Below are 20,555 nucleotides of genomic sequence, written 5' to 3'. Positions count from 1 at the left end.
AATGAGTTTTTTTTTCAAAATTGTCGCTTTTTGTTTATAGCACAAAAAATAAAAACTACAGAGGTGATCAAATACCACCAAAAGAAAGCTCTATTTGTGGGGGAAAAAAAAAAAAAGGATGTAAATTTTGTTTGGGAGCCACGGCGCATGATCGCGCAATTGTCAGTTAAAGCGACGCAGTGCTGAATCGCAAAAAGTGCTCTGGTCAGGAAGGGGGTAAATTCTTCCGGGGCTGAAGTGGTTAACCCCGTAAAAATTCCTCCATATATGCGCTGTTTAGCATGATTTGAGGAATGTAGCCATTTTTTTCATTCAGTCAGAGGGCTGAATAAGAGAAGTCTATATGTGCATACCTAGCCTTAAAGTGGATACAAACCCGATTCATGAAATTTTAGTTGGTCAAATATCTGTAGTGTTTTCTTAGCTCTCTTCGTTCTTCTGTTATCAGCATGATAACTTCTGACAAGTTCTCCAACTGTGATAAAATCAGTTTGTGGGAGGTTGCTATAAATAGATTAGCAGAGAGCTGAACTATTCACAAAACTGCTCTGCTAGTCTCTTGCCTATGTGGAGAGGGGGGGGCACACACCAAATTTCCTCCAAATCAGCTGTTCTTGCTGTATGCCCAGACTTCACTCCCAGTGCTGGAAACACAATCTGAACTTTATAAACAATTGGGTATATGCAAGGGCTTACTAAAACGGGTGCACATAGAATCTGGTGCATCTGTGCATAGTAATCAATCGGCGTCAAGGTTTTTCTCTCAAAGCTTAATTGAACAACTGAATCTAGAAACTGATTTGTTACTATGCACAGCTGCACCAGATTCTGAGTGCACCAGTTTTAATAAATCTCCCTCAGTGTTCCATCCATGTGTGGAATTCTGTCCCAAGAGGGGTGCTCTCAGCCAAATGCACCACTCCATTCTCTTTAGGCCAGCCATTTGAGGGGAGCTTGGCATCAGTCAACCTGTCAAATGCCCATAAACTTCCATAGCATGAACCAGCTCTAAAAGTCAAAACATAAACACACACAGCGGCAAGTTATCACCAACTCAGATTTTATTCAGTCACCATGTACCAGAAAAGAACAAAATATACAAACTGCTATATGTTTATCTGATGACCTTTGTCTGACAATAAGTTGTGGCTGTACAAAACTGATGGCCTTTCACAGCAGTCACTGGGAACAGCAATGAAGGGGGGGGAGATTGCATTTCATAAGTGCCGACACCTCACATTTTAAATATAAGCACAAACGTATTAGGTCGTAAAAGCAATCCAAACTTCAGTTTTATGTAAATGAGAGCTCCTGGCTGTTTACTGATCATTTTCAGTAACTAGGATCAGTTATAATGACCCAATGAACAGTTAAGTAAATCACTGCTGCATCTGGGTGAGGAATGGGGAAAATGTGAACAATATTCCTCCAAGCATTTCTGAATGATTAAAAGCTGAACTCCAGGTATTGGATTTAATTGCATGGTTATATTGATCCAGTATAGAACAAAGCATACATATTTGATACCTGTGGGGCTGCTTTATGGATCCTGAAAATCTCTGTAGTAGTCATCGCTACTCGGATTGCAACAGTCATCAGAGGCCCATGCTGGGCATCTGCCCTTCTGCATAGTGAACACAGGGTATTTCTCACTCGGCCGGGATGTTTGTATTTTTCTCAATAAACACAAGGTGTTCTCCAATTGGAAGTGTAAATAATGACCTCTCGACGTCTTGTATTAATTGAAAAACAAAAACACAAGACATTCCCTAAATGGCAGCTGTGCCAAGCAAGCAAACCCCCATGTCCACTATGGGACAGATTCTAGCTATCACTGTAGTAGTGGGAATACTACAGTGACTCTCTGCTTCAACATTTATGAAACATGCATGCTTGCATTGGTCCATGTTGGGGCAATGTAACTTTGCAATAAAAGTCATACCTGAAGTTCAGCTTTAATGCAGTGAGGGATGAAACGGGTAGCGTGCTGGCAAGTCCATTCTAGACAAGATGTTACAAGTTACAGAAAAGTGTTGTAATCAATTGATTTATTGCAACTTGACCATTTTATCTAGAGAATGCTATACAAACAAAATACAGAATAGAAAAATCTACCTCAAATTCAAGTTTCCACATCGTTTTTTTTTTTTTTCAGAGGAGTCTATTTTGCGGATCAGACAGGCAGAAAAAATAAATAAAAATGATGTGTGGACTGTGTGAGATAACCACCAACAATAGAGGTCAAAAAGCATAGTCATAGCATTAACTTTGAATAAAGCAGCATCCAGTAGATCTTTAAAATGTAAGGGGTTACACATTCCAAGGTGACACAGCGAACATGTTTCATGTATGATAATTAATGTGAAGTGTATCACAAGAGGTCTTCGCACATCAGCCACTTTGCCATGCAAAAGCCTGATGTAACAGCAACAATAATTTACGGGTCTTATGCCTAGTACACACAATGAGAAAAATCGGATAAAAAAGGCAGCTAAGCAAAATAGTACAATAGTCTATACGTTAGTACACAACCTTTGAGAGTCGATCACAACAGTTTATGCAAAATTATTCAAAAGGACAAACACGAACATTTTTCTCTTATGATACCAGAATGTATGATTTTTGTTTAATCAGTACAGTATTCATTCGAAAAAAAATTGGAAGACCAGGACCACGCATGCCTGGAAATTAAATTATATATTACAATACATTATATCACTTTTAAAGTTGTATTTGGTCGTACAAGAATTTTCTTAACTTTAGTAACCTATTGGGAGTTTCAGCCTATTAAGCATAGCATGCTAAAAAAATAAAAAATGAACGATCGCTGATCCGATATTCTCAAATGTGTGTACAAGGATTTAGTTCTTGGAATTGGCAATTACATTTGAGAATAGAACCCAAATATAATTTTATGAGTAACATACAGTGCATAATATTCTGACTGCTCAGTTATAGTTTGCTTTTACTTTTTTTTCCTTAAATACAAAAATACATGCAGGGGCTGATGTAGGATGCTTTAAAAGAACAGTAAAAAAATTCAAATAAAAAAAAGAGCACAGTAAAACCTCAATGATATACTATGCTTTCATTTAAAAAATAAATAAACTAAAAAGAGCCACACCATGGCCACAAGTCAACATGTGTCTAGGCTTTAAACATGCGACATGCACAAGAGGGTAGCGGAAATGCTTCCTCCAGCAAAGAAAAATAGATTTCAGCCCTTTTCTTTTTATCTATCTTTGTTAACTTTTAAGCAGAATTCGATTTGAAAAGTAGTGCAGCAATATTTGAATCCATGTTTAGTGAACTCTGAGAAAATTTTAAAGCCGTGTCTCTCAGTCCTGGTAGAAAACAGTAGTTGTAAGTGGGGAGAAAAGTGTGCGATTTCCACCACCCGTCTAATCTTTTTATAACAATTTTAGTTCATGTACATTTGAGGATCTGCAGAAGGGACTTTTTGAGACCTATGCCTCTTCTGCATTAAACGATTTACATTTGCCCTTGCAAACTTGTAAAAAAGAAAAAAAAAAAAAGGCATTAAATGTGTGTCGGGGTAAATGAAATGCGATAAATGTGTGAATGAAAGCTATGCTTGTCTATACAGTACACGATTTTATTGTAAGTGCCATTTTTTTAAACTACTGCCACACTGGTAGATCTTAGTGGTCCATACTCTTGGCTTGTAGAGATTCTCGACTTTTCATTGTATAAACCATTACAGTTTAAACGTTATTGCTTGCTACCATATCAGACTCCTGCGTTTTCTTCTTTACACGCCACGGATCTGGCTACATTATTTATATATAAAAAAAAGGGTTCAGCCAGAAACTGTTGAAAGTTATACATTTAAAAAAGATAAGATAAAAAAAATGAATACTTTTGTGGTAATATGAAATCCAAAACAAATGCACCTCTTTATATATACACAGAACAATAAGTAGAAAAAAAAAAAAAAAATCACAGATAACTGCATATACAAAACACATGTTGATACCAAAAATTTACCAAGATATGGAGCTGTAATCTAATGGCTGAGGTTCCAAGTTCCAGAGCAGCCAGACAGCCACGGTAGGGGTGCATTGCCCGAACTTGCATTTGTGCACAGCTTTGTTCACATTAAGTTACTCCTTCCAGCATACATATGCTGTCTTAACTGGAACTGAACTGAGTCGCACTGACAGAGACACAGAGCACCTATGTACTTTGTCCCAGTTGCCAACAGGACTACAATTGTTCAGCCACTCAAGACTTTTATAGTCTTGACTTTGATTCTACTGTATCAACCAATCTGTGTTTAAGTTTAGTGAAGACAATACTCCCTAGACATCGAAATATATACAAAGTATATACGATTTAAACCGTAATACTCTCCTGTTAGCTGCACAAAGAAATTTTCAAGTTCCGCCATTAAACATTTACACTGTGAGATACTTATGTCAGAATTGGCCCGTGAACCATTATCTTCTTTGTTTTCACAAACCAAAAAAAAAAAAACAAATCTTGGAAAGCACATGTGTGATCACTATATCCCACGTAGCTGCATTTCTAGATTGCAAATGAAAGCAGAAGTACAATATAACCACAAGGGAATAACCCATCATCCAAATACAGTGTTTGGAGATGGCCAAAACACACTTCAACATTTCTGATTTACCAACTTTCACCTACAAAAATCCATATCTTATTACTACCAACGTTGAAATGACCCAAAGACCAAACTTGAAAAGGGGAATGTTCATCAATAAATATTTCCCTTACTAAACCATCTAATTCATGTGTCATCACTGCAGTAAAAAGTGCTATTCAGCTAACAAATGGTGCAAATGTTTGTGGAAAAGTGCCAAAAAAAAAAAAGACTAGGGAAACCCACAAAAGAAGGGGGATAAGGAAACACGGAGACCCAATCAATTTAGTGCTAAGAGAAAGCTTTCCAACAAATTCAAGTTCATCTGAATATCCCAAAACCACACCAACATAGTGGAAGACATTTTTTCATGAAGTTTTTAGTCCCGTGGAATGCTTGAGTTACTGAGTTGTTAAACTATGCAAACTCTAGAACAGCTTCCCCAACACCAAGGACGTATACAACTTGTGCTATTCCGAAGAGAGGTGCAATGACCAAGGCACGACAAGTTGATCCCTTCAGAAATGCAGACGGACCCTCTTTCACCCAAATCTTCCTGTAAAGAGAGGGAAAATAAAATGGAATTCAGTAAAAGGAAATCCTAATTAGGGCAGTTTCAAACTCAGGGGTTTTTTTTTTTTAGATCAATTTTTATTTAAAAAAAAAAAAAAAATAAGTCCCCCTGGAACTCTATAAACAAACAATCGAAAGGCTTTCTGTTCTGGTTCTCTTGACAAATCTTTGGCTGGCAAAACATACAATTTCCTTTAGATTTACGAAAACCATATAATATAAAGGTCAAACCTAAACACATTCAATGTATATGCAATCAGGCAGGACCTTGCACTACATAATTGAACATAAATCTGGGGGCCAGTTCACACCATAGAAACGCAGTCCGAATGCGTTCCAGATTCTCTGCATGCGCGTTTTTAATGCAGGCTAGTGCATTTTTTCCGCCTCTTTTTCCTTAACCTTAAATAAGGACGTGTGTTTTTCAATGCGTTTTCCAGTGTTCCAGTACAGTCCAGTGCAGAAAAATGCAGCATGCTCTACTTTTTTTATTTTTTATTATGGAACTGGAAGGGCAAGCACTGGTGTGAACTATGCCATTAAAAGCCATATAATCTACTTTCCATGTGTTTAAGGCAGAAATTTTTTTTTTTTATACACTACATGTTGCAAGGCTTAATGTACACGGGACGTTTTTACAACCTCTCCTGAATGATTTACCTTGACAGACAGTAACCCACGTTTAAAACATCTGTTTTTACACAGATGCAGATCTGTAGTTCCCTCTTTATTGACAAACATGCAAATCCCCCCCCCCCCCCCCCCCCCAGCATCCACTTATTATATTTTATTGAGCACTGACTTTTATTGGTGCTGCAAGACTAAGACCTATAGGCCAGTTTATCATTTTTAATAACTTTAGGTAAGGGTCTTCTATGTATGCTATAGAAAAAGCAGTAAAAGAAAAAATAAATAAAAAACCCCAAAAAAATAAACCCCCACAAAAAACACACCCAAATACCATCCTTTCCAGAAATTACCCAGTTTTAAAACGATCAGCATATTCTCCTTACCTGGCACAATCTATTATTCCACTGTACATCTCTTCATTAGCTCCTTTATGCAAAGACTGAAGGCGTGTCTTTATTACTGAAAGGAAACATTGATAAAATGATCCACATGCTCAGAATAAAACCCAGAAACCATCTTGCAACTTGGATCAAATTGCACATAGTGTACAAATATACATGTACACAGACTCATGGATGGTATATCTTGTGGAGGCATGCACAATTAAAAATAGAAAGTGTACAGCTTGTCAAAAGTCCAAAAAGAGGGCTTACCATCACAAGGATTGACAGCCACAGCTGCCGTGCAGCCAGCAATACAGCCTGCAAAGAACGAATGATGGAAAGGCACCTTGCCATCCAGAGAGGACTGTCCCAGTTTATTTAAGTTGGAAAACAATGGAAAGTAGATCATGGAGAAAGGAACATCCCTGTCATTGAGGGGGGAAAGTCATATTAGTATAAAGATCAATTCACATTTTTTGTTAACTTCGTCATATTTCCAACATAAAAGTGACAATGATCCCAGTGCTGTTTAAAGGAAATCTGTACTGAGAAAATATGTAGACTGTCATTGCTTCTTTTGAACATGTCAGTTGGTTGGCTGTCATGTTGATGCAAAGTCCTTAACAATATATGACTCAATGGAGCTCTGACTTTTTTTTTACATTGTGGACTTGCATTAAACAAGTCTCTACAAAATAAACTCTTCTAGCTAATTTCTAAGTGACCAAAATGGAAAAGTTGGTATAAGCAATTTGATTAGTGCACGTTTGCCAGTTTCGTTATTTATTCTCTGATGGGGTTTTCAACTTTTTTCCTTAAATGAAACTGATAATTTTGTGTTGCCACTCCTGGATATTTTGATCATGGTAATGTTGGTTAATTACTAGCAAAATTTAAAGCTGAACTCTGAGATAGACAATATTTGCTTATGTACACAAGAGACATGTACATACCCACTTAAATCTTGGGGTGCTTTTTTGTCAATGTTTCAAATCTATGCAGTAATCCATTGAGTATCTTTTCCGCTGTGCAGGAGTTTTCAGTAATGAAGACCAGTCACTCCTGCTCTCTCCTTGGGCAGGATGATTAGTCTTCTATCGCCCTCCTCCTGTAGCGAAGGACCTGCTGCCTCCCCCAGCTTTGCTCTCTGAACAGGCTATTATTTGCAGTATAGTGGTGAGGTATTTTTTGAGGCCATAAGGAATTTACTTGCTCACTAGGCACCAACCTTCCTGCCCAGGCCAATTTTAAGCTTTCAGTGCAGTCACACTGAATGAACATTGCACGATCATGTAATGCTGTACCCAAACAATTTTTTTTTTTGACAAATAGAGCTCTCTTTTGGTGGTATTTAACCACCACTGGGGTTTATTTTTTGATAAATGGAAAAAGACCAAACATTTTGAAGAAAAGAAAAGAAAAAAAAAAAAAAGAAAAAAAAACAAACACTGATCTTCTGGTTGTTCAGCGAATCTTCAAAAAAAAAAAAAACAAAAAAAAAAACTGGAAGCCGATTGGTTTCTATGCAGAGCTGCACTAGATTTTGCACTCTGCAGTTTTAGTAAATCAATCCCTTAGTGTCTGCATATGACAGCTGAAATATTTTTCCGATATTAATGTGTATTGAGGTTTGTTAACTGACGTACTTTAAGCCTGGATCTCCTCCCTGTTCTAATGAAAATGCATATAATACTTGTAGCTGAGAGTTTGCCTTTGTCTACATAGAGGAACTATGGGGAGATCATGTGCATGTACTCTAATGTACTGTCATGTCTCTATACGATGCCTGCTTTTATAAATATATGAAAATCAAAAAGGTTAGCTGTTTAATTAGAGAGTCTTATTCCTGGGTCTGTCTTGAAGAAACCAAACTATGGTTTCATTGGCCTTAGTTATGTAAATTAACCCTTTATGTACTGATATTGTGGTGATTTGGGTGTGCACTAGTTTAATTTTTGTTTTACAATTTTTTTGGGAGAGCACAGAGATGGCCTGCTGCTGCTTCCTATCAAGTTACAGCCTTGACTAAGCTTATTGCTTTAAATGATAATTTCACCTTTGTAAAAAAAGATAAATGCACATCTTTTTTGCAGACTGTCAGCGTATCTGTCTGCTCATATGGTCACACTGACAGAAAGCATCAATGAAATACCACAGCCCTGGTATTTCATTGAGAACTATAAGCTAACAGCCGCAAAGGTCGTAGGTACTTGTAGTTTTGATATTCACAGAACTCTGAATGTATGACGTGGCCAGATGGCGTGTGGGGAGAAAATCCTCCGCTCGCTGTCACAATGGAGGATCAGAGGGTGCAAGGGCTGTTGCATCTGTAACATGTTACATATTTCACCCTGAATATGAGTGTAACACGTAACAAAAAGGTGAATTTATCCTTTAACTGTAAACAAAGAATAATAAATGGGCATTACCCGACTATGGTGTCTGTATGGCAGAACTGGCTAAACAGAGCTACATATTATAAAAGGACATCAAACTCACAACTATTTCAACAATCTTTAGTTGGATAATGCCATTACTTCCAGCTGGTAAACATACCTCAATAAGGTTGCACCTAATCCTTTGTAAAGTCCTTTAACACCTTCATTACGGAAAAGCTCAGCAGCAATTTGTGAAGCAGACATCTTGTTGGCTACTAAAGTAGGTCCAACATTGTAAGCTCTTGATAGTACAGGAATGGCATTTAAATGTTTTGTGACATGAGGAACACTCGGTATCCCTGTAGCAGACTTCTGACAAGAGGCTGGAAAACAAGCCAGAACACATTAGTCCTTTAATCTGAAAACCAACATTTACAGGTAGATGCATAGGATTAGAGATAAAAATACATAATCTATAAAAAGGGAGTAAAAGAATGTACCTCGCTATGATCAAACATAACACGCACGCACATAAAAGCAAATTTGTTCATATATAAAGCAGAACATAGATTTACCAAAGTGGTTATCAAAACAACTGCTTATATACAGCTAAATGGATATTATGAAGCAATCAAACTTTTACCTAGTCTCCCAGCATCCTGTAGCTGAATCTTTAGCATTTCCATTGGGGTAGTGATAATAACCTGGCATGTCCCAGCACCACCTCCTGCCAGCATTTCTTTGGACAACGCTAGTTTTTTCCTAAAAAAATAAATAAAAATACATGTTTAATTATATTCATAAACATACTCTTAGTACTTTATCTTTTGGATACAAAAGTATCCCACAAGAAAAATTTTATCTGAAGATACTATTTTTACCCTGGGAAGTTGAATCTAAAAGCTCTTAACAGATGGACACAGAGTCCGATTTCCTAGGGTGGTGAATAACTTGACGACAAGTTCATCTGATAGGTGGCCATCAAATATCTTAGGATGTAGGTCAGAGACGGTTTGTTACAGGCTTTAAAAAAGCTACATTATTATAAGAGCAGACAGATTTTAAAAAGAAAGCTGTAGGTTGAAACATGTCTGCTTCGCTGTACAGCTGGGGAAATGCACTATAAACTGGAAGTTGACCTTTCACATGTACATTATAGGCTTAATTTCCAATATCTTTTGAATGATGCATGCTTTATGTGCATACAATCTTCTTTGATTTAGTATTCATTTTAGGCAAGTTTAATAATAAAAAAAATAATTTGTCTGCAGGCAAAAATTCTCTTGATGTGAATATAATCTACCTTATAACAAACTATGCATGCTATGAATAATAGACTAGTACAATCGTGTTGCTTTCCAGCAGTCACTTAGTTGACGTAGAAGCTCTGCATGTGTGAACAGATCTAAAGAAACCAATAAAGTAGTTGGGGGGGGTTTTACGAGCGAAAAATAAAAATAAAACCTGCAAGAAAAAGGCATGAAAAGCTAGGTAGCGTCTATAGTAAACATCTCCTAAACGGTGCAAGTTTAAGAGATATTTACAGTACCTACAGGTAAGCCTTACTATAGGCTTACCTGTAGGTACAACTAAAGAGGAAGACTTTACTTTCTCTAAGTCAGGGGTGCCCAACCAGTGGCCCCTCTGGAATGGCTGATTGGCAAGCCCAGATCGCTGATCCGCCATCCCAGAGCATCAGTGTTGTGAATGAAGCGGTCGGTGGAGGAAGCAAGTGGTTGCGGAGCACAGCCACATAAGTGGATGCTTCTTGTATAGTGCCAGCTCCTATCACAGGCGGACTGATACCAAATGCACTCTGTCTAGGACAGCAACATCAGACGATGCTCGAATGGAAGACGGTTAATAAAGGTAAGTTTATTACTAAAATCACAGTGTATACATGGACATATCTGTTCTCTAGTGGTTACAGGGCTGCCTTCAAACTGATCCGCAGGTGTAGCGCAGCGCACCTGCACTGAGCCACAGGCTTCTGTTATTACCTGAGCGTTTGGTGGATTTTCACTACACCTGCAGGATATAACAGAAGTCTATGGTAAAGTGCAGCTAACCCACAGGAAAGCTGCAGGTGTACTGCGCTGCACCCTCTGTGTGGGTAAACTGCTGCGCATCAGTGTAAAAGCAGCCTTAAGCCCCTTTTACACAATCTGACCCTCCATTCACCTCTATGGAGTGGCAGATGGAGGCTGACTTGAGGGCCTATAAAGTAGAGTGGACTGTGTCCGTGTCTGCTCTGCATATGTAGAGCGGACATGGGACTTGTCATGCTCTGGCTCCACTCATTGTGGCCTGTGACTATTTACCAAGTCACTTAAGTGGCCCTTGCTCCAAGTGAAAAAAAACACACAAACACACACAGATGTATGCAGGAGCATGACACAACATACAAATGTATTTTCCTGGGAGAGAGGGGAAACAAAGCTTAAATCAACAATATTCATATATTGTGAACATTCTTTAGTAGTTATGGTAATTTTCTCTTATTCACTGTGAGCAGGCAGGATCTTTATTTCAGAAGATACTTGTAAAGTCTCTTGTGCAATAAGATGCACCTACCTGCTCTTAGTTTCCAGGCATGTAGATAAAGCTGCACTTGCGCAGCTCAGCTTACAGTGCCAGGGTGACTAGTTCCTGCACAGGAGTGACATCATTGTGTGCTGGCCATTGAAGATAGCTGAAAACAGAAGATGCTAGCGAGGTCTAGAGCCTGTTGGAGGAGAGGCGAGTATAGCTCCCTTTAGTTTGGCTTTAAGGCCCCACTCACATCATACATGCAGAAAAATTGATAAAAGAAAATTAAGATTTCACTTGCAGCAACATGCTTTTACAAGTTGATACTAGTGTTGTGGCGTGAAGAGGGCACATACAGAATGATTGATTTCTTTATGCCCTTGCAAGATGCATGCAGAAAAACGCAGGGTCTTGCTTTGGGGACACTTTAAAAGGGAGGGGGGAGAGCCAGGAGAGTTGGTGGGGATCCTAGAAGGAGGATCAGGGCTGTCTGTGCAAAACCATTGCACCGAGTAGGTAAGAATACCATGTTTATTATAAAAATAAATCTTTTACAGTCACTTTAAGCATATAGATCATTTTGCTATGTGATTGTCATTTTCAAAACTCAAACTGTTAAAAAGCATCCTTGTTATGATGTATTAGCTTTGTGAATTCAGCCTATGATGTTAAACCAGTACAATGTTTTAAAGACCACGGTTGTTTCCATGCTGCCATTACCAAAACCCAGCAACCATGCTTTTTTTCTGGACTATTTTTTTAGGTAAAGTGAAATGTGCATTGAAAATGTAAGGTTGTTAAATTATTATTGGCTTAGGAGTATGTGGGGCTAAATTCAGCTGCTAGCAATGCACTGCAGAATCTCCTACACTCTCCCGAGTTCTATTTTAAACAGAAAAGATCATTTTCACCCTACAGTATTAGTGCCACAAATCCAAACTGCACGCAATTCTACAACACCAAATGTTTTATAACAGATATCTGATGCACAGACTCACCCATCTTTTGCCAAGTGGTGTCTGAAGAAGTCATTGGCAGCCAGCTTAATAGCTTTCTCTGGAGTTACAAAAGTCAAATTCACAGCAACACCTGAAAAGAACAAAGAAATTATGTTTAAGACCTTTGAGTAATGGCATTTCCATAAAAAGAAAGTTGTGGCATGAATACAGTATAACAGACACTACAGGGGAAACAATATGTGAACTGCTATTCACACAGATAAAACATCTGTGTAAGACAAAAAATAAAAATAAAAAGAACAAGCGCTTTTGGCTATATGTCATGCCATAACTGATTATAAAATGTCAGTCATTTCAAAGTATAGATTTACAGCACAAAGATGGCCAGTAATTTCATTTTACTTTTAATTGATATGAATACTGTTTAATAAGTGTTTAGGAACATATCCTTGTGCAAGGCAATATAACTGCACATGTACAGTTTGCATTGGTCAGCTAAAAGTCTAATTATTAGGAGTTATCTATATAAAAGTCAATGCAGTAGGTCATTTAAAGCAGCTGAGTGCAGTATGTGCATTAAAGGTTATAATTAAATGCATTCTGCAAGGTAGTACACAGCATGACAGACTGAAAGACCCAGTTATATTCTAGAACTGGCTAGTATGTATATGGTCGGCTGTTACAAAAGCCACAAACAAGCCTTCATCTTCATGTGTACAGATTTTGCAGAAACACAAGAAACCATACTTTGGAGCAGTGAAAGATGACAGGACAGTACACAAGGAGGGGGGAAGTGAAAAACAGCAGGATGCAACACAAAGTATAATAGATCATGCATGAGCATTTTAAAAGAAACTTTAAAGAAGACAGTTATTGAATTTCCATAAAAAAAATAAAAAATAAAAAAAAGAATATACATTTACACAGATCCAAACTATTTATCAAGAATAAACCCACCCATCAAATTTTAATGTACAGTTGGCAGTGTTAAAAATACTTCACCAGCTTGCCCTTACAAAAGGCGATCCAAAGACCCCATATTATTAAGCATTGTTCCCCCTGCACGTCTTCACTGCAGCTGACAAACTAATGCTTCTTTGGGGTGGTTTTCATAAAATCTCCAATTTTTGCAATGGTCAATGGTTTCAGATCTACTCAGTGCACCAAACGTGTAATACAATTTAACTAAATCTATTACTTTTGCCTCCATTCCTTTCTCACATACTGTATCTAAATTCTCATGTTTTCTTAAGCTGGCCTAGAGCTTTGTTCAAAATGTGTAATTTCCAGATGGTTAAGGGGAGAAATTTGAGAGGTTTTTTTTTTTGAACAAAACAAATATCCAACATTGAAAGGGGATTCTGTTCAAAAAAGTTCATTCATTCCAAAATTAAATGTTAAAAGCAAACAAAATTTTGAACTACTTGTCAACGTCATTTATTAAATCATCAGATGAACTGAGTTGTTCATACAAAATAGTAGTTTAAAAATCTACAGTTGTATGCTTTTTTCACTACATCTTGACCTCCATCATCAGGCTTTTCCCTACCAGTGCTATCCTCTTACAGAATCTAGCTGTATAGCCATCTCACCATTAACTAGTTATAATTTGCAATAACTGCTTTTTGTTCATCACACCCCACCCCCCCCCCTCTTTCCCTGGCATCTCGGCACTGAGAACCGAGCCACCGATGGCTCGAATCTCACTCCTCCCTGAGTGGAGAGATGCTGCCTGTCAGTCAGCATCTCTCCTGCTGATCCTCCACGCTCATTGGAGTGCTGAGCTGTGGAGAGATGGGGAGTGGTAGGCTTGCTGAGACTGCCATCAGTCCAGGCAGCTGGCAGATCCAGATTACGGAAGTCAGGAAGATGCGCTGCCTAGCAGTGACACCCGTGGAGAGCGGACTTCAGACTGCTGGTCACAGGAGTGCAATTCGGGAGAAGGCCAGCCTAAAAAGCTCAGGCTGGACTTCTCCTTTAACATTTTTTGTTCATGAAGTTTTATTAAATGATATACCGCAGAATAACGTCACGAATACTGCATTTAAACATTGTTATTTCTTAACACTGCCAACAGTATACTATAGTTTAGTTCAAGAGGATTCCCAATTTTTTTTTACTGTACTAATGAATGCTTCTCAAAACGCATATACAGGTCCACAGCATATTAGAACAACTATATATAGATGCTAGGTCTTTCAATGAACTGTCTTGAAGAATAAGGGAAAACTAGATACAGAAGAAAAGCAACAGGACACAGAAAGCCTAACTTTTATACATAAAAAAAAAAAAAAGTGTAAAAATCCTCAAAATTAAGGAGGGAAAGTAAAAAACAGAAAAGTTTTTCCTAATTACAATTGTAGTACTGTAAGACCCATTTTAATGATCCATCGTGGCTTCGCCACATCGGCAAGCCCTCAAAATCCACGGCGATATGTCTGCAATATGAAAGAAACAGATGCAACAAACAACATTCTACACAACAATCTGGCATGTAAAAATAAAGTGCTACTTGTAAATGAACCATGGAATTTGAGCCCATACATTAAATTAAAGAGGGGCCCAATGAAAATTATGTTTGATAATCGTTCAAAATAATTTGGCAATTGTCCCTACTAAAAATATTCAGTGGGGTATGTCTTTACAGTACCAGGTTTATCACTTATATATACATATGTAGCTGTGAAGTTCTGGCTAGATCATATTATACACAGTACACAGCTACTCTGCTTTCCAAAAGGGGCCCCAAATATATTAAGGGTAAAATACACTTTAGCAACAAATAAGCAGGAATATTACATTGTATTATTAAGCAGCATGTTTAACAAGAACAGGCTTGTCTCAAGGCAACGTACATAAACCGAAACCAGGATGCACTAGTAAAGAAAATAAATAAATGAAAAGTGCTCTGCAGCTAGCAAACTTATGTGCATTTGCAGATAAAAAGAAATTGTTGCACCGACTAGTAAGCCACCAAAAGACAACCAACTCTTAAGCCCCGTACACACTATCAGATTGTCTGCTGAGTTTTTCCTTCAGATTTACCAAAACCATGTAGTAGAAGGGCCTGCCTGATTGCATACACATTGAAACTCCTAAGGTTTGACCTCATATTATATGGTTTTGGTAAATCTGAAGGAAAAACTCAGCAAACAATCTGATAGTGTGTACGGGGCTTTATGAATAAAAAGTGCCTTTTTCAGCAAATCCATACAATGCATGTTTTACTACTGAGTTGTATCTGATGAATGAATTGCTGTGACCAGCTGGAAGAAAAAAGAAATTGCATACCTCTATACATCCCAAAATAACCTTCTGATCTCACAGTCTTTACCAGACAGTCCCATCTGAAATGAAGAGAAGCCATAGGAAACAACAAAAAAAAAAAAAAATCTGTTAATATAATTTGAAGAATATCTCTAGCATTTGTAGATTTACTGCTACGCATCACTCTGGTAACTGAAGTAAAAGCAATCTATCCCAGACTAATCCCACTTACATGCCTTTGTAGACTTGCTGGCCCTGCCTCTGGTTTTGAAGGCGCGTTTTGGTCAGGTCAATTGGAAAAACACAACTCACTCCAACGATTCCGGCAACTCCACCATTGATGAGCTTGGCAGGCAAACTGAGGAAGGAAAGTACGGTAAAATATTTCACAGAAGCTCTACACTGTTACACATCTGAAGTCCTGAAGACTAGAAAACATCCTCATTTAAAAACTCTACCAGAAGCATGTATTAAACATTGTGTTCCTGGATAACCAGCTGTAGGTTTTGGTGTTACCAGAGTTACAATAAACAGTTATAAAATTAGTCTCATCAAACCTGAATAGGTCACACTGGCAGCATTTAAAACCGTTCATCAAAAATAAGTTACTTCATCCCCTAGCCTTTATTTAGTTTTATTTTTTAAGTGGAAAGCCAAAGTTCAATTACCTAATCTGCTTCTCAGCCATGTTCAAGTTTTTTCTTCTTTAGAAGGTTCTATTTGGTCACAAATGCACAAGCTTGTTCCTGCACGGAATCCCAACTGAGCTCTGCAAAAAGAAGGCACAGTTTAAAGCACATCAGCTGTGTCTAAATATACCCCTGGCACACACCCCTGGTAAAAAAGATGAGCTCAAGGAACTCCAGTGACTCACTGCACACAACACTAAACATTGGTCAAGCTAACCAAAACAGCAGCTTGCATCACCCAGCTTAGAAGAGAAAGGCTCATGTGCTTTGCCAGCTACAAAATAAAATATGCTAAATATTTGCCATTCAGTGTGAACAAGGATTAATGGCTTGGACTGACTAAACACGAGATGCACGAAGATTTAAGTATAAATGTACAACTGAAACTTGTCAGCCTCAATGCTATAATAAACTACATTTCAATGGCTTATTAATAAAATCTTCTCAAATCTGCTTGAATTCAAAAGTTTCAATCATACCAAAGAACTAGATCAGTGGTTCTCAACTCCTGTCCTCAGGGCCCACTAACAGGCCAGGTTTTATATATTACCTTGGGGAGATGCAGACTAGAATACTGCAATCACTGAGCAGCAAATGATATCACCTGTCATGTATTTCAGTTATCTTGCAAACCTGGCCTGTTAGTGAGTCCTGAGAACAGGAGTTGAGAACCACTGAACTAGCTGACACATTTTTTAGATTTTAGTCTAACAAATACAACAATGGCAAGATGTTCCTATGGCTTTAACCGGTTCCCGACCGACTCCTGTAAATATACGTCAGCAGAATGGCACGGCTGGGCAAAGTAACGTACCTGTACATTACTTTGAATTGACCGACGCAAGCGGCTGCTGAGAGCTCCGTGACTGTGGTCGCGGGTCCCGCAGACTCGATCGCCGCGGGGATACCCGCGATTGTGTCACGGAGCACAAGAACGGGGAGATGCCAATGTAAACAGCATCTCCCCATTCTGCCTAGTGATAGCACACTGATCGTCTGCTCCCTGTCAGCCATCGGTGTGGTGACACACACAAACACAACCCCATACAGTTATAAACACGCCCCTAGGAACACTTAACCCCTGCCACCTAGTGGTTAACCCCTTCACTGCCAGTGACATTTTTATAGTAATCAATGCAATTTTACAGCATAGTTCGCTGTATTAATGGCAATGGTCCCAAAAATGTGTCAAAATTGTCCCATGTGACCGCCAAAATGTCACAGTCATGATAAAAATCACTGATCGCCGCCATTACTAGTAAAAAAAAAAAATAAAAATAAATAAATAAATAATATTAAAAATGCCATAAAACTATCCCCTATTTTGTAGACGCTATAACTTTTGCGCAAACCAATCAATAACACGCTTATTGCAATTTTTTTTTACCAAAAATATGTAGAATACATATCGGCCTAAACTGAGGGAAAAAAATAGTTTTTATTTTTGGGGGATATTTATTATAACAAAAAAGTAAAAAATAATGCGTTTTTTTTTTTTCAAAATTGTCGCTCTTTTTTTGTTTATAGCGCAAAAATAAAAACCACAGGGGTGATCAAATACCACCAAAATAAATCTCTGTTTGTGGGAAAAAAAAAAAGACGCCAATTTTGTTTGGGAGCCACGTCGCATGACTGTGCAATTGTCAATTAAAGCAACGCAGTGCCGAATCACAAAAAAAAAAAAAAACACCTCTGGTAAGGAAGGGGGTAAATCCTTCCAGGGCTGAAGTGGTTAAAGGTTTTTTTTTGTTTTTGTTTTTTAAACAACATACATACCATACTTCCCTCCACTGTGCAGTTTGTTTTGCACAGAAAGGCCTTCATCTTCTGGGGTCCCCCAATGGTGCTCACAGCTCCTCCCCGCATCGGTAAACCCCCTAGGAGAAGCGCTCTCCCCGGGGGTTACCATGCGGGCACGCTCCCAAGTCCAGCATTTGCATCCAGACACAGAATGCTGGACTTGCCATTGCCCACACGTCATTGGATTTGATTGACAGCAATGGGAGCCAATGGCTGCGCTGCCATCAATTCAATCTATTGCATCTATCAATCTATTCCATCTATTCAAGCAAGAGCCGAACGCGGGGGAACGAACAGGCTCAGGTGAGTTGAAAGGGGGGTTTGCTGAGTGACATACATTTTTTCACCTGAAGGCATAGGACGTAAACCAGTCATGAGATAAACAAAGGGGGTGACATCACTTATTATAGATTCTGAGTCACGATTTTATGAACGATTGACTCGGCTCTGACAGGGCTGGAATGCAACTGATCAGTGTTCTAACACAGGGGTTGACAAATTTGCTTGGAATCTAGGAGCCAGCTAAAAAAGTTAGGAGCCAGGTCTGTGACTGCGATCTGGACCTGTCCCTGGCCTGACATGGAGACGAGTGAGGGGAAGATACCCCAAGCCCCTCATCTGTCTCCAAGTCATTGCCCATAGCTCTTAGAGGGACATTTTATTTTTTTTCAAATGACAATATTTTTTTAAATTGCATTTTAGTGTAAATATGAGATGTGAGGTCTCTCTGATCCCAGATCTCATATACAAGAGGACCTGTCATGCTTTTTTCTATTACAAGGGATTTTTACATTCCTTGTAATAGGAATAAAAGTGACTTTTTTATTTTATTTTTTTTAAAGAACAGTGAAAAAAATAAAAAAGTTAAAATAATAAAAAAAATATATATATTTTAAACGCGCCCTGTCCCGCCAAGCTTGCATGCAGAAGCGAAAGCATATATGAAAGCACACATGTGAGGTATCACTGTGATCGGTAGAGTAAGAGCAATAATTCTAGCCCCAGACCTACTCTGTAACTTAAAAAGTGCAACCTGTAGAGTTTTTTAAACATCGCCTATGGAGATTTTAAAGGGTAAAAGTTTGTCGCCATTCCATGAGCGGGCGCAATTTTGAAGCATGACATGTTGGGTATTGATTTACTCGACGTAACATTATCTTTCACAATATAAAAAAAAAAATTGGGCTAACTTTACTGTTGTCTTATTTTTTTTTTTATTAAATACATTTTCCCCAAAAAAGTGCGCTTGTAAGTCCGCTGTGCAAATACGGTGTAACAGACAGTATTGCAACGACCACCATTTTATTCTCTAGGGTGTTATATATATATTATTCTAAAATGTTTAGGGGTTCTGAGTAAAGGGAAGGAAGATAGGCTGGCAGGCAGGGGAATTAGCATTGCATCCATTAGCATTGCTGGTTGTAATTCCAATGGCCACCACAAGAGGGCGCCAGATTCCAGAAGGAACCATAGGATCGTAGAAGGCCTCAAAGCCGGGGGCTCAATTACCGGCCGCCGGCCCGACGCGTTCGCGCCGGGGGGGGGGGGGGGGGATGCACGGAGACATACATACATACATACATACATACACACAATGACACTTTGTACAATGTAAAGTAGTGAGTGTACAGCTTGTATAACAGTGTAAATTCGCTGTCCACTCAAAATAACTGAAAATACAGCAATTAATGTCTAAACCACTGGCAACAAAAGTGAGTACACCCCTAAGTGAAATTGGCCAAATTGGGCCCAATTAGCAATTTTCTCTCCCCGGTGTCATGTGACGTTAATGTTACAAGGTCTCAGGTGTGAATGGGGAGCAGGTGTATTAAATTTGGGGTTATCGCTCTCACTCTCTCATACTGGTCACTGGTAGTTCAACATGGCACCCCTATTGAGCATCTGTGGGCCATCTTCAAATGGAAGGTGGAGCAGCGCAAGATCTCCAACATCCAACAGCTCTGTGATGTTGTCATTGTGCAGTAGAAGAGGACTCCAGTGTCAGCCTGTGAAGCGCTCTTGAACTCCATGCCCAAGGCCGTGCTGGAAAATAATGGTGGCCACACAAAATGTTGACACTTTGGGCCCAATTTGGACATTTTCACCTAGGGGTGCACTCACTTTTGTTGCTAGCGGTTTAGACATTAATGATTGCGTGTTGAGTTATTTTGAGGGGACAGTAAATGTACACCGTTATACAAGCGGTACACTCACTACTTCAGTGTTGTCACATGAAAAGATAAGATAAAATATTTACAAAAATGTGAGGGGTGTACTCACTTTTGTGAGATACTGTATATCTCACACATATACACACACGATTGTCAACAGTATGGGGACACCTGCCTTTACACGCACAAGAATATTCATGGCATCCCAGTCTTAGTCCGTAGGGTTCAATATTGAGTTATCCCACCCTTTGCAGCTATAACTCTTCTGGGAAGTCTGTCCACAAGGTTTAGCAGAGTGTCTATGGGAATGTTTGACCATCCTTCCAGAAGAAAGGTCCATAAAGACATGGATGAGCGAGTCTTGCCCTCAAACCAATAGAACACCTTTGGGATGAATTAGAGCGGAGGCTGCAAGCCAGGTCTTCTGGTCCAACATCAGTGCCTGACCTCACAAATGCACTTCTGGAAGAATGGTTAAACATTCCCATAGACACACTCCTAAACCTTGTGGACAGCCTTCCCAGAAGAGTTGAAGCTGTTATAGCTGCA

At 38.8% G+C, this 20,555-nt stretch overlaps 1 protein-coding gene across 6 annotated transcripts in view; it reads right to left on the bottom strand.

The window, feature by feature from the left end:
• Positions 1 to 1,043: 1,043 nt before the first annotated feature.
• The window catches only part of LOC143982700 (mitochondrial glutamate carrier 1-like), a 32,725-nt gene continuing 13,213 nt past the window's right edge, over positions 1,044 to 20,555 (bottom strand). For 2 of the 6 annotated variants that reach the window (XM_077481634.1, XM_077481635.1), the window contains exons 4-12: positions 16,015 to 16,115; positions 15,579 to 15,704; positions 15,371 to 15,426; positions 12,119 to 12,209; positions 9,235 to 9,353; positions 8,770 to 8,974; positions 6,484 to 6,638; positions 6,214 to 6,289; positions 1,044 to 5,183 (exon numbers count right to left, since the gene is read on the bottom strand). In XM_077481634.1, the coding sequence (XP_077337760.1) occupies positions 5,045 to 5,183; positions 6,214 to 6,289; positions 6,484 to 6,638; positions 8,770 to 8,974; positions 9,235 to 9,353; positions 12,119 to 12,209; positions 15,371 to 15,426; positions 15,579 to 15,704; positions 16,015 to 16,034 (987 nt within the window). In that variant the 5' untranslated portion in view covers positions 16,035 to 16,115 and the 3' untranslated portion in view covers positions 1,044 to 5,044. The other 4 variants (XM_077481638.1, XM_077481637.1, XM_077481639.1 and 1 more) reach the window with 4 other exon arrangements.

Source organism: Lithobates pipiens, unplaced genomic scaffold, assembly GCF_037356315.1.
Source record: "Lithobates pipiens isolate NorthernLeopardFrog02 unplaced genomic scaffold, aLitPip1_a1.2 Scaffold_16, whole genome shotgun sequence".
NCBI lineage: Eukaryota > Metazoa > Chordata > Amphibia > Anura > Ranidae > Lithobates > Lithobates pipiens.
Note: the sequence above shows the minus strand (reverse complement) of the source record. Positions and strands in the feature narration are given on the sequence as shown.